The 15,419-nt window shown below is 34.0% G+C and overlaps 1 protein-coding gene across 1 annotated transcript; it reads right to left on the reverse strand.

Moving 5' to 3' along the window:
* Positions 1-262: 262 nt before the first annotated feature.
* LOC107193561 (oxysterol-binding protein-related protein 2) lies at positions 263-13,498 on the reverse strand. Its single transcript, XM_015583032.1, has 9 exons — positions 13,297-13,498; positions 8,893-9,091; positions 7,491-7,600; positions 6,470-6,628; positions 5,045-5,245; positions 3,902-4,091; positions 2,522-2,638; positions 1,303-1,520; positions 263-365 (listed from the first exon to the last, which is right to left on the reverse strand). Exons 1-9 carry the CDS (start codon positions 13,329-13,331, stop codon positions 263-265), a joined length of 1,332 nt encoding a protein of 443 aa, XP_015438518.1. The 5' UTR covers positions 13,332-13,498.
* Positions 13,499-15,419: the final 1,921 nt, after the last annotated feature.

Raw genomic sequence — 15,419 nt, forward strand, 5'->3', positions numbered from 1 at the left:
TAAACCTCGAGTTCGCTCAGTATAGCTATATGTATAATAATTACAGTAAAATAAATGACGAGAATTCGTTTCTGTCAGATCGTCAATTTGAAAATGTCGACAAATGATAAAGAATTTAAATAATATACCACATCAAAGGAAAACCAGATGAAGATTCTACACAGCGTACCGATAATTGTGTATCGACAATCCCTTGCCAGGACATGGAATACACCTCATTCGACGTATGGTATGTATCATGATCGGAGAAGTGACTAGTCTATTAAAATAGATCTTCCATGTTACCGTAGTTGCGATCCCAATAGCCACCTTGGTACATCCAGTCCTCTTGACCAGTGTAAGGGTTGATTTCTAATCGGAACCACCTGTGTAACACGAAAAATTTTCTATACTTCTGTGTTTTACTATTCTTCGATTTTCAGTATTTTAGAACATGTTTGAAGATCTATAATATTTATATCTATAATTAGAACATTTTTTAATATCTTCGACGTTTGGATTATTTCTGATAGTAAGAATACTGTCACTTGGGTTGGAATATTAATATTTTCTCCAATTTTGAAGGTATGTTTAATAAGACCTGTACACGTTAATAAAATAATAGTGAAGTGTCCGGTACAATCATTGTTAAATAAAACAACTACAATATTTATCATATACGTAATTAAAAAAACGTTGTTTTGTACAAATAACTTATTCTGCACTATCTTTGTAATTTTATATTGGATTTAATGTTAACTATTTAATTTCGACATTCTGTGGATAATATATGTTTAATACCATCAATAATTTTGTAACCATTTTTTATGCCAGTACACATACGAACTGAATAAATTCAATATAACACGAATACAATAAAAATTTATTGTATTTCCTGAATACTTTATGTAAAAAAAAATGAACTCAAATTCTGATTTAGATTTTGTTAGAAAATAAAAATGATCGCCCAGATAGAATAATCACAGGAACATTACTTTCACATTATATAAATTATGTAATTTATATAATTAAGAAATATATTTGATAATTAATAGAATACTTAATACTGAATGTAATAACTTAAATATTTAAAGTAGAAGATTATTTCTATTATTTAAACTAAAATAGATATTAACACTTATCTACTGTCCAAGTAATTATTATCTCGATATTCTTTCACTCATGTTGAGTTAACATTAATATTTAATTAAGATAATATATTATCTTGTAAGGGTATATTTAAATTCAGTTAATAAATTTTTCACAACGCAGAAAAGTTGTTCAAACTAAAAATTTTCAGGCCTACGTCTACCAATTCTATACCTGGGCGTCCATTCGCGACCCTTCTTGTGCTTTCGTGATTTACGCGTCTCCCGTTGCTTCTCTTCGAGCCTGGCTTTTTCCACCGCAGCTCCGTCTTGATCTCCGTTCTCCAATTTTCTAATATCCGGCCTCAATCTGGAGTCCGTCGGACACAACAGCTTTTCCATTTCCGGTGTCATTTCGTTTAGGGACATCGCGAATGTTGTGAATTGGTAATACTAAAAATCAATTCGCGAACGTTAAATAATTCAACAATAGACTATGGATTTTAAGCATTTATAGCGTGAAGAAGTATATGAAATACACTAAAGGACCAAAAATTCGATCGACTTTAATAAATTTTTTATGTTATTTCCATCCCATTGAAATCTCTGAGAGAAGAATGGATTTTCTGTTTATATTCCTGTCTTTATGAATTACTTCATGAAATGACATTTTGCATAAAAATCCGAAGTCTATTCATCAGTTTATCCATTTCAACATCGTATTATAACGTATGAGTCAATATATCCTACGATACCCGTACAGATATATTTCATTCAGTTGTGCAAATAAAATATCGTTTCTTTTCTGTACACTTCTGAAACAATGGAGAATTTGTATTCATATTAATTTTAACCCCTGCATGAATGTGTACAATGTTTCCGTGTTTGAGAAACTTTTTAATATTAAGCATTTATACATTTTCCGTAGTTTATTTTTCCTGGCAATTACAAAATGAAAATGTATGCGAGTTGTTCCGAAAGTAATGAAACTCCATTTTGTTAAAGTTTATTTGCATAATATGTTTCATAGTTAAGATTATGGTATAATATGTATGCAATTATGTTGCAGGCAGTGTATAATTTCTAGAACCTTTTATTGTGAAAAAAATAACTTTCGATTTTAGTATCAAACGGTGAAGAAGTGAACTAAAAATCACTAATAATGAAATATATACTTCATAATTTTATTTCTTTATTTTATGATATTTAAAACTTTCATATTCTACATTCTCAAACATTTTACCTCTTGAATGATCAAGAGTTGAGACTTTAAATAATAATTTATTATTGAATATTCTACGATTGGTATTACCGTACCAAAAAGGACAGGAATATAAAATTGATACTTGGTATGCAAACCTAACACTTCGTGATCACCTTACAGGTTATTTTCTTTAATTTTGTAGCGAAAAACTATAAATAGTCTATAAAAATAATAGTGTATGATTATTTACCTCTGAACTATTGGGCGGCCTCGAAGCAACTTCCCAAAGAGTGATGGATCCGGGAATATCATCGATCATAGGTGTGTCTTCTCCGTCTATGCTCGCCGATGGATCGTCAATTGCATCCTTGAATGTAACAAACAACATTACGCAATGAAACAATAATAGATAGCAATTTATTTCCTTAAATAACAACTGATATGATTTAAACCTATGTACATAGACTATTCAGATATTTTCCGTTGATTTTTATCGAGAACAGCTCTAATAAGACATTAAAGTGCATTAAAATTTCACTGCGCTTTTCAAAAGAAATAGGATTCATAAAAAAAATTTTCAATTTACTAACTCTTTCAGTCAGGGAACACCTTCTTGAGTGAAAGCTATTCAATATGCGGAATTTTAATGAATGCAAATAGAGCCGAGGAACGAATGCATAAGAGCCCACAGATATAAACTGAACAAGCTTCTATATTTATTTCAAAGGTTGAGAAGTCGCAGACTACGAGCTCTCTTTAAAAGTTGTAGCAAAGTGTTGAATTGAAAGTTTGCTTCAAAAGACGTGTTATAATGGGCTATAAATAGACCTAAATCAAACCTAACCGGATCGTTTCTGGCCAGTAATAAAAGTTCTTGCGAACGTATTTCAGAATTAATCTTTAAATTAAGTTATATTATTATTAATATATTAAGTATTATAATTATTAATATATTAAGTTATATTATTATTAATTACTAAATAAATATAGTGCTTTAGCTAAAGATGTAACTTTTGAGTTTGAAATGGAAAAGTCTTTGTCATCCGTGACTTAGAGTCTGATTTTTACTATTAATTAAGATAGCTGGTTGTTAGTCGAAATATTGCACAGAGAATTCGAACGCGAACAATGGGAATATTAACATGAAAATTTCATTATTATGTGACTTGACTACCTACAGCTTTATGGTGATTAGCGGTCGCCCACTGACTGTGAGAGTCCATTATGAATTCTTTTTGTTTTATGTAATCTGGGACAAAATATGGAGTATGAATGGTATGATCTATGGTATGGTTAAAAAAATTCATTTAAATATTAACTCTTAGCTCAAGAGTATGTACCTACCTACAATCCACGAAATTTAATTAAATGTCACGACATTTTTACTAAACTCTAAATTAATACACTAAATTAATACATTATTTCTTCTACAATAAACTCTATTTAAATAAAGTTTACATATTTGTACTGAGAAATCACATACTTAACGTGATAGTATTTTTTTTTATAAAAAAATTACGAATTTCCATTTGAATAGTGAGTGCAACAGTTAAAAAATTGTTAATATTTTGTATTAATCGTATTACATCCCTCAGAAGAATAAAATGATTTTATAGAACACTTCAAATACCTGGTGAGAAGGCTTGAAAGCTCCAACCTTGAGACTGTGTAACTTCGCCAATACTTTCTTGTGGCCTGGACTACCTTGAGGACTCTTCGCTTCCCGTTTCACCCTTTCCAGCGCGTCCTCGTACGACACTGGCTCACAGACATTTATCTTCTCCGTCCATTTCCCATGAAGGTACAAAAGTTTCTTCTTACTAAACAACAAAAAAAAAGGTAAAAATCGCTTGACCATCCCATTGAAATCATTTATAAGCGTGACGCGAGGTAGCACCTGATTTTCCAGTTTCTCACGTAACTCGTAATATCGCTGCTTGGTCCATTAAACAAGAACAAAATGATTCTTCTTACAGAGGAATCAAAATTGATAAAATTAAAAATGATTAATCCTTTCGTTACAAAGGGTAACTAGTCACCCAAAGTCAAGGGCTCGTTGTGTATGAACCCCTTAACAATCTTTGACGAATATACACATCATGTGAAAAAATAAAGTATGTAGTTTTGGTTACAAAAATTGCAATTTTTGCAAAAATTGAAAAGTATATTCCTTTTATTGGAATAAACGAATCAACTGATGTAAGATTTTCATATATACAAATGTTTCCAAGTTTTTTTAATTACAAATTTGTTAAGTTTGTATTAATATTATTTGTTTTATTAATGAGTTTAGGAACAATAAAATTATTGGTGTTTTAAATTAACTAACACGTAGTATTTACCACTTTGTTATAATTTAATTCGAATTTACAGTAGGTGCATTTGCATTTTGCGCATGGCACTCCGCGTTTCACGAGTAGACTCTTCATTGTTTCATTTTAATTGCGCACGCAGATACACATTTTCAAAATTCCCCTGTTAAAGGGATTAAAGGTAACTTATAATCACACCCCGCGGACCGCTTTCTGTATCCTAAAGGTGACTATATTCGCCAGTGAAAATTTCGTATCAGTTAAAAATCCAATTAGAATTAGTGTAATTAATTATATTCATTTAGCGGCCAACTTCGCCGGAACCAAAAGGTTAAAAGAGTTACAGGACTTTAATTACACATGACGTTTTACGTTCACACTTCGATACACGATCTTTGCGGATCACACGGATCGTTTCTACCATTGCAGATTCAAGTGACGATAAACTGTTACCAGCTTACTCTTGATCCGTTATGAAGCCTTCAACACGATGAAGGTCCTTTCCGTTGCAGGTACCGCTTTTGAAGGACAGCGTCGCTTTTAAGTTCGCCCCACCATTCTGTTTGATCTCGAGGAAGCCTAGTTGTTCCATCCACAGCTGGCCGACCAGCACGTTGTGAAGTATACAGTTGATGTTCTGCCAGGTGTACGCTTCCTTCCATCTATGAGCACGATTTACGTTGAACGAGTTTAGAACAGTGTGTCAGAGATATTAGTCAGAGGCCTTTCTTTTTATGAAACTTTTAGAGAACTTCAGAGGTACATACAGGGTGTCCCAAAATAGCTTCAACTCCCGGAAATGAAGGGTTCCTGGGATGATTTGAAATAACTTTTTCCTTAACAAAAATGTTATCCAAGGTTTCGTTAACGAGATATTAACGAAAAACCCCGACCAATCAGAGCATGAGTCTGCCGGCCGAGCTTCCGCGGTAGCGTTGGCTACCAATCGCAGCGCGTAGCCAACGTGAAAGCAGACTCGCGCTCTGATTGGTCGAGGTTTTTCGTTAATATCTCGTTAACGAAACCTTGGATAACATTTTTGCTAAGGAAAAAGTTATTTCAAATCATCCCAGGAACCTCTCACTTCCGGGAGTCGAAACTATTTTGGGACACCCTGTATAGAGGTCCTAGCGAGTCCTAGGAGTAGTTCCTGAGGAAACGTCAACATTACGACATCTTCTGCATCCCAACTTCGGATCCTCATAGTGTACACTATATTAATTCAATGAAGTCGTTTATAAGAAGAACACGAGTGTCCTTCGCCACATGAAACCATCGATATGCACAAACCGAATGGAACGTTTTATAGAGTGATAAAGCAAGTAATCGTCTTATAAGACGAATCAGATCTTGTAGCAGATCATGATCGACCCAGCCACCCGAAGGTTAAGGTGAGATTAAATGTCTTATCAGCGTCAGTCGCGTCCATCAACGACTAGACGAAGTAAAAACTAGGATTTTTCGTTTAATTCGATCATATTCGATCAGTTCCCACCGCGACAGACAGGTCTCACGCTGATAAAAATATAAATACAGTTATCTCCGCTTAATTGACCTTGTAACTTTTCAATTTTTTTGATTAACATTTTACAGCAGTCCCCGACTCATCCTTGAATATAACAGAGAAACAAATAATATGATATAGTAAGTTCTTTCGTACTTTTTAAACTTTTCGTAACTTACTTTTTTAGTTAATAAACCGTTCTTTCGTGTCGGGGGTTTTTTAAATTTTTATTTTAATTGCATCTCCGTATTTCAGTTTCCATTCAATCCTCACCCACAACAGCTGGAAATTCATAAAACACCTACCCTCTTGATAACTGCCGCAACGCGAGCCTAAGCCTACGTCAATGAAACGGGAACTACTGTATACAGTATGCACTTACTTGGGCAGCTCGACGGTGACAACGCCTTTTGGATGGATCTCGATCGATTTGCCCCAGAATTTTAATTTCGGGTGTATACTCCCGTGGAAAAGAAACTCCTCGCCGTCTGCATGGAAAGCAGATACCGGCGGGTGATGCGACACTTGCTCGCAGACTATCCTGAAATAGTGATTGCATCGTTGTACGTCGTTAGTAAACTGCAGATTTTTTAGCAAAATGAAATCTTATAAAATGATTCATGAAGATTGAAAGAAAAAATGTAACGTACTTCTTAGACTGACGAACCAGTTTTCTTTGGAATAATGATGAAAAAGTAAAAAAAAACCAGTGATTTTATGCAAAGTGTTTAATTGAAACAGTTTGAAATGAACTGAAATTATCTACCTATTGTGATTAATTTTATTTTACATTGCACGTGAAAAATTTTAAATTAGACAAATCTAAAATTTGTAAATATGCAATTAATATGTTCGAAATGTTTCAACTGTAAACTTATTTATGATTTTTATGCAAAATGACATTTTATAAAATAATTCATGGAGACCAAAGGGAAAAATAGGAATTTCCTTTTTTCCTCAAGTGTCTCTCATTTGGTTAAGAATAAAATAGAAAATTTGTTGCATCTGACGAAAGTTTTGTCTCTTTTATGGTATTTAATGGAACACTGTATGCTATAAATGCATAAAAACCGCAGTAGTTATTAGTACACTGTGGACGTTCATACACATTAGATTTTTTTACGGACCTTTCAATTGTACATTGATCAAATACACAAGAAAATATGAAGATTTTGAAAGTTTCGAAGAATATTGGTAAGAAATTGTAAAAACTTGTATGTTATTTATCTCCATTATTCTACGACATTTTGAGTAAACGAAAGATCGGTAAAGTATTTTTAAATTGAATTGTACTGCAGTTTTATTAAAAGGAATACGACATTTCTTATTGATACACCTGAAAGCTATCATATTTTTAACAGTATAAATTCTAATAGCAACAATTTGAATATTCAAATAGTTACCGGAAGTCCTCGCGCTGAAGCTCGTAGGTCTCCCCTAGTATAGGATTGAAAGGTTTGCCAAGTCTCTCCCAATTTGACGCCAAAGCGCTGACAGCAAAAGCAGCAACGTACTACAAGGATAACCGTGTAAATCGTATTATTATTAATTTATGAGTACACACAATGATTCAAGTAGAAGATAGTACATTAATAGATGTCAGTAAAATTTTAGATAGAAAACATTCCCCTTGTACCAAGAAAACCCATTTATTCAGGTAATAAACTTCTAATTAATTTCTATTTTCATAAACTATTCTACAAAAATGCAAAGTACTGCGTTAACACTCTGAGAATATATTAGACCTAATTATAAGGTAGCGTAATAATTTACACGCAGAGTATTATGTAACTGGTGCCACAACTGGGTATTGGGAGATTCTACATAAAAAAATAAAACGAAAATATACAAAAAAGTTTTCTCACTTAAGACTTCGTTTTCGACAAAATCGGCTTTTAAAATTAATCTGAAACGCGTGTTTTCGTCTTGGTAGAAAGTAGAAACGGAATGCAATGAACAGATGCGCTAACCAAGTCTTATTAAATTGCACGCGTATCCAGCAGATGTTCAAAGACGGTTTTCTCGTAAACGAAGTCTCAAATGAAAACATTTTACTCTACATTCACGACTTACTTTTTCATGTAGAATTACTTCCTACCAGATTATACCACCAGTTATACGATACCCTGTATATCTATTTGCTTTTCTTTAAAGTGTTATCCTATATGAAAAATAAATTTCAAGTACACAGTACAATTATTTTCACACAAGTCTCCATTTTCAAGTAAATCGCCTATCAAAGTTTATTCAACGTATATGTATGCATTCGTGCTTACAATAAAAAGAAACAACGAATAATGATCAGACACATTAGTCCAATCCTATTCAACAGCTGTGCCTATCATATTTTCAACAGAGATGGGCAAATTCATTATCTACAATCTAGATAAACAGTTTCAAATAATGAATAGAAGATAAAAATGTACTTCGCGATTTTCAGTTGATTAAACAACTTGAATGAATAGGCACTTAGCAAACGATTATTCAAGCTCATTAACTGTTTGAAAGCCTGAATTACGATTTTACTACGTATTGTTTGAAAAAATTGATCCCAACTCTGATTTTCAACTCGTTTTCAAGACTTTTATCTAAGACTGCCGACGTATTTTTGCATGAAAAATCACGATATTTTCAGTCGTACCACCAGTAGCATACCACCCTATACAAGAATTTCATTTCTTTTCTGGATGTGTTGATGATAATGTAGTAATCGATTTAAAGGAGATCGAATAAGAAGAAATCTGAATGTAATTATATACAATTGATAATACTACTTGTAATATGAAATTGATTATTCAAGCTCACCTGCATCCTTCCGATGGGAGTTTCCTCTTGGGACGCTTTCTTGAGCAACTTGGCGTACTCCATGTATTCAGCGACGCGTTGGAGGAAGGAAAGCGGTTCGTTGAATATGACCGGCATGGCGATTTTGCTTAGGTCCTTGCCCAGCGATAACACTGAACAGAGATTCACTTCCGAGTGACCGGGAACTGGTAACGTTGTTCTGAAATGAATACCGATTTCTCTTCTATTATAACACAGTACAATCTTACGTAATTCCGATCAAAATACCTAAAGATAGATGGTAGATCAGATATCGTCACCATTTATGAATACACGAAAAAAAGACTGTTCAGTCAACTGTTCAAAGAGGAAAGTAGTAGAACAAAGATTCTTCTTTTCTGAGATCTTATATTTTTGTCCACGTTCTTATGTACATAGAATAAAAAGAAACTGGACAATATTATTTTGAAAATGTTTAGAATGGCTAGTTAATTCTTACGTTCTGTTATATTACCCATTATAATACTCTGATATATTTTTAATAACAATTTTGAAAGTAAACAAATACTTTTTCAACCATCTTGTCTAGCATTGAAAATTAACAGTCAATTAAGTCTGAGGTAGTACAAACAGACAATTATCTATGAAAACTTTTTGTAAATATGAAAAGTACATTAAAAAGTTTGCTTTAGCCTTAGGTTTCTACAAATTAATAATGACAAACTAGGCCATGTAATAAATACGTAAACGTTCATTAATATTTCAGCTGTTCACCATCCAAAGTTACTACAATATCTCTACTGTCACATCTTTTTCAAGTTTTGAGTGCCAAAATATTTGTTTAGTACTTAACTTTTTATATTTTATGTAATTATAATTTTGCGGAGTTAATTACCTTGGCAAATAAACGGCTCATTTGTAGAATTATACAAAATAATACGTTACTATCAGAAAGTGATCATTAAATAGTCTTATTCAAAATACTTGAAATATAATTGGGAAAGATTTAATGGCTACTCGATAGTAACATGTGTTGCTTGAAAAGGGACAATAATTCCGACGGTCTCAAGATCCATTCGTTTTCCATGAATTAAAATACCATTACTGCTGAATTATATTAAAGCGAACTCTGATTCTCCAAATTGAACATAACAAGAAGTCTAAAAGCGTGCATGGCTAAGCAACAGACAAGATAATCGATTGTCCTACAAACGAGTCGTTCTGGCAACAATACTAAATCAAAATCAATAAATCAGCCAAAAGTGGACCAACTATGGTTATCATTTACGTCATTGATAGACTCCCGAAAATATTTATCACGTTATAAATCTGTTTATTATTAATATCAACAATTTGTTAGCTATTTGATTGCTAAAACAATAGATGTAAGTATATAATTTATTTTTGTTTAAAGTTATTTAATAATAAATAGTATAATTCATTTTAATAATAATTAGTATAATTTCGTTGATTTTCTACTTGTAACTAACTATTTCCAATAATATTCGAGATAATTAATATTTAATTATTTTGGAGTAATGTAAAACAAATCGAGCAATTATGTGAACATTTGTGTCGGACGATAATGAAGAACCATTACCGAATTAACTAGAACGCAATAATGTTTCAATAGCAATATTAATCCTTTTAGTGGTGAGTAATTTTAGGAAACGTATATGTAACAATGGTACAATATTTTTTAAAAAAGAGAAAATATGTATGCCATGTTAATAATTAATATTTGTATATCGCATAATAATATTTGTTGCAAAAAGAGACCCACGCCTCTAAATTTTGAATGTTATTCGACTATCCAAAAAAGAAACTGTATTATCTAATTCATGAATCTTTATATTCGATCGAAATTTCATCCCCTTCTTCGTAAATTTTTCGTTGAGACGCGTGTCGGTATAATTACTGCAGTTATATTTACTGTAAAAGTATTTCAACAAGTTAACAATCATGTATTGTGGTTAAAATAACAACGAATCACTTTTTTTCCTAGGGAATATAATCTATCCTTTTCTGACGGAACATTATTTCTCAACATGATTTCAGACATGACATACTTGGTTCGTTTTTATTTTAACCACAGTGCATAAAAATTGAGAATATCAGGGTGGTTTGATAGGTATGCCATGCAGTGTATAAATAATCTTTTCAATACTGATTGTAAGTAGTTTAAACCGGTGACCTTAACATGGTTCTGTTCAACAATTTTACATAATATTTTACAACAGATTTTGTAAAGTAAAAATTCCGCTTTGGCTCCGTGAGCAAGACATAGAAGATTCGCCTGGCGGTTAACGTGTTAAACGGGATATGCTTTGCACAACACTAGTCAAAGTACCACTTTCCTGCAACCATGGTGCTCTTTGCTAACCGCTGAACCCAAACTTCTCTTTACCAACCCGCTGTGCTACTATACTCGAGTTCCTAAGTTTTGGTCGTTTAGCGATATTATTGCAGCAACGATCAAGGGGAAATCGACTTGTTCTTTATTCATGACTCACACTTGTGATGTCAAAGTGTACGCCATGAGGAAAAGAGGACGCTTCCGATACGGCCTTTAAGGGGTCATGCTCAGTCAGAAATTTTCAAAAAATCGATTTTTCACTTTCTACATTTTCTTCAAGTACAACATCTCGAGAATATTCTGTGCAAGATTCAAGGCAATCCAATTAAAAATGACAGAGTTACAGGTGTTAAAACTGAACATTTTATATAAGTGTAAGCTTGACTTGAAACTTTAAACGCGTTTTTCTCGAAACTACATTTTTCAAAACGGTGATCAATATTTCTCGAAAACTACTGTGTCGATTCACATGAAGCCTTTTGCGGCTTATTTCAAATCAGAAAAACTTGTCCTTGAACGAAGGATTCTTTTGTTTGTTCCATACTTTTTTTTTAATTGACCAAAAACGAGTGATTTTTTAGTTGAAAATCGCACTTTTTCAGGGAAACGTCCGCTATTTTGTTCCTAATCAATATTTCGAAAAACCCCACATTCAAGGACAAGATTGGTTCTTCCATTACATAAATCTTACTGAATTTTTAATTTCAGATGAACCGTTACGAAGTTACAGTGATCACGGCAGACCACTTTTTGTGAAGAGACATCCGGGAGATCGCTCACCATTTATTTACTAATAAATATTTTTAAATAAAAAAATTACCTTATAATCTAGAAACTGCAATCTTTGAAACACAAACACATTTTTTGAAAAAGGTCTTATAGTTTTCGAGAAAAAAATTCTTAAGCATGACCCCTTAAGATAACCAATCGATTATTGTCTATTCGATCTGAGTAATTATGTAATTTCATTGTAGCAATTTATTTCTGGTAGAATAACATCTACAACGGGTTACAAATAAAGTTAATTGTGATAATATAACTCTTATGAGCGAGAATCTCGATTCGTGACCTCGGTCCTAGCTAGATGGTCATCTGACCTAGGGTAGTTATTTCTAAAATTTTCAGAACTGGTATCAAAGACAAACTAATTTAGAAGAGAATTACTTTGCACAGTACTGGATGATGTCCGTGTTACATATAATTTTCCTACTGACATGATACCCTTGGTTCACATCAAACCTCTGTTTATGGCCCCAAGGAATTTGCTACCTCGATGTATCATTACCATCGATTCTACAAAATTTCGTCCAATCATATCTACAGACCCTATTCTAGAATTTCTTATAGCCAGTCAAAACATAGCCTGCCATGAACATCAAAATTATTCCTATTAAATCCTTTAAGACCATTTTTACATACCTTCTTTCAACCTATGTACAATTTCTTGTTGTGAGTGTTATTTGTCAAGCTACATTTTTACAGAAATCACATGTTTATTTGGATGGTAAAGAAATGTTACATTCTCTTGCTTGTACTAGTCTTATTAACACGTTGAATGCCGCAGGATTTTCGTACATTTCAGCCACAGCGTCGAAGTAAAATTTTCGTTACACAGAGTGAAGAAGAATAAAATGTTATATAAAAATATTAAAGTCAACTATGTTATCATACTTTTAGCATTTAGTTTCTAGAAGTTTACCGATTTATGGTCCAATATTAATAATATCGAAAAGTATACTCCCTACAGTGGGGGTCGCTGATGACCCCCACAGCATTCAACGTGTTAAGAATCGATGAATACCATCGAATATAATATAGAAAGGAATTCTCATTTTCTACACCGACTTGCAGAATAATCATGCTTAACAAAATCCTTCAAGCTTCATTGTCACAGCTTCTGAAGGCATTTAACGGCAAGCTGATCGTACGGTTAACAAGATCGTCCCTCGACCATCGTACTCTTCAGGTGCTTCCCCCAAGAATTACCACGATCGATAACAATCTCAATCATTTACCTCACCCCACAATTAAAACGAAAGAACATAGAATATCACCAATTCCTCACGCACCTGTACGGCCCCTGTATCGTTTCGTTGGCCATCATATAAGCCTGTCGTGGTTATAGAACGGCCTTTTGTTCTGTTTGGAAGCGGCCCAATCGCGGATTCCGACTCGTCGCGTTCTCTGGTCCACCCTCCCTTGATCGCGTTACGCAGTCCAACGACATCCGGCGAATTCCGTGGCTCAAAGACGATCGAAACACACAATCTCGCGACCCATCGTTCTCTTCTCCCTACTAGACCTAGCTTCTACACTTGAGACATGCGACAGGTGTGAACAAACGACAGGACAAGTGGGGATGGGATGATGCAAAGATGTCCTTATATCATTCTCCGATTGGGAACACTCGTTTATCACCGCGACATCGCGACTAGGTCACACAGTCTGCCTCTCTGATCGTGAACTAGGTTATAAGAGGAACACCTTTAATCACTGTGACATAAACTGACCGATCGACGGCGAGGTTGCGTCGAACGAACTCGCGATCAGCTGTACGTTCGGCGACTGTACGTCGGGCATGGCGGGCGTGCCGAGAGCCCCGGCGCACCCTCTTGTTCCTCCCTGCGTCCACCTCGATCCTCGACCCTCCCCAGGCTCTCTTTCTCTCTCCCTTCCCGCGCTCCAGTCCCCAGAAAATGTCAATAAATCCGAGCATGGTTATTGTCGGCCGTACTGTGCTCGTTCCGTTGGACGCGACGCCCTATTCGTCGGCTTCGAGCGACACGCATGGGCAATCGCAGACCCGAAAGTTCGTCGAGCCGTTCTCGCGATATTCGAATTTCCATGTTGAATACTTGACGTGTGTAGCCGTTGTTTACGCGACCCTTTGTTAACGAATCAAGTGGAATTATGGAGAACAATGTTAAAATCAGAATTTGATGACAATGGTACGGTTCGATTAAACGTGACCGTTCACGGAAGATTCACGCTTCCTAAGGCGTTATAAGGGTGATAAAGAAAATGGTCCAATACTTATAGGCCTTATAGTAGGGGAGACCGGGGCTAGTTAATTAATTTTTAACATATCTAATTATAAGAAATGATCCATTCATATTTTGGTGACTTGATGCATACCAAGAGTTCATATATTTACTTAGGTATACAGGCCTAATTTTGATAATCATTTTAATTGAGCCTGGGTTGTAGTTTTTGTCATATTTAGATTAGTGCGAGCAATAAGTCAACAAACCCCGGCTCTGGGGTTAATTGACTAATCATTTACTTTTAATTGTTTAAGAACAAAATAATAGTATTAAAACGAATTAAACATTTAATTGTTCATATATATTTATTCTAACGAACTAAATAATGATTTGTAGGAAAAATTATGTGAGTCACAGATAATGCACGCATAAAACACTATATTAGAACTGATGCAGTTTTTGTGAGTCTATCTACGAACGCTATCACTCTAAGGTTTATTAAATACCAAGCATTCTGTATCATATTCCAACTCTGAGGATAATCCCACCTATGCTTAGTCAAGTAATCCCGACCGATATTGTAACTTGTTAAGGGCCGCCATATAGAAAACCTTTACACACCGGATAAAATGAAGTACCGTAAATTATAGTCAATGCATCACATTTCCAAAAAATATTCATGAAAAAGTATTATGCAGTTACTTAATGGACAGAAATTCATAAATAATCCGAACAAAAATGTTTACTCATCGCCGATGTTTTTAGATTTTTTGTTCTCATTGATATAACACGCGAGTTTCTGTCACTGCGACACATTACATGGCGAGATAGTCATTCATATTTGTCAATATCGCGAATAAAAGCACCATTTATTCTATAATACAATAGTTAAAGGTAGTTAGTCAACCGACCTCATTAGTCAAGTAGCTCCGGTCTCCCCTACAGTTCGATTCTTAAGATTCACCCTTCCTAAGGCGTTATACAGGGTGATAAAAAAAATGATCCGATACTTATAGACCTTATAGTACTCACCGAGGGAAGTAACAAATGTCTAATCAACGTAGGTCGTAAAAGCAATCATTTCCCTGTAAAATCAATTATTATTATTTATCACTGTTCCATGTCATAACTGGTTTTCTTCTCAACACATTGAATTTATACACTTCGTAGACGTAGTTGTAGAACTAATAATTATATTATATTATATT

This window comes from Dufourea novaeangliae, unplaced genomic scaffold (assembly GCF_001272555.1).
Source record: "Dufourea novaeangliae isolate 0120121106 unplaced genomic scaffold, ASM127255v1 scaffold6, whole genome shotgun sequence".
NCBI lineage: Eukaryota > Metazoa > Arthropoda > Insecta > Hymenoptera > Halictidae > Dufourea > Dufourea novaeangliae.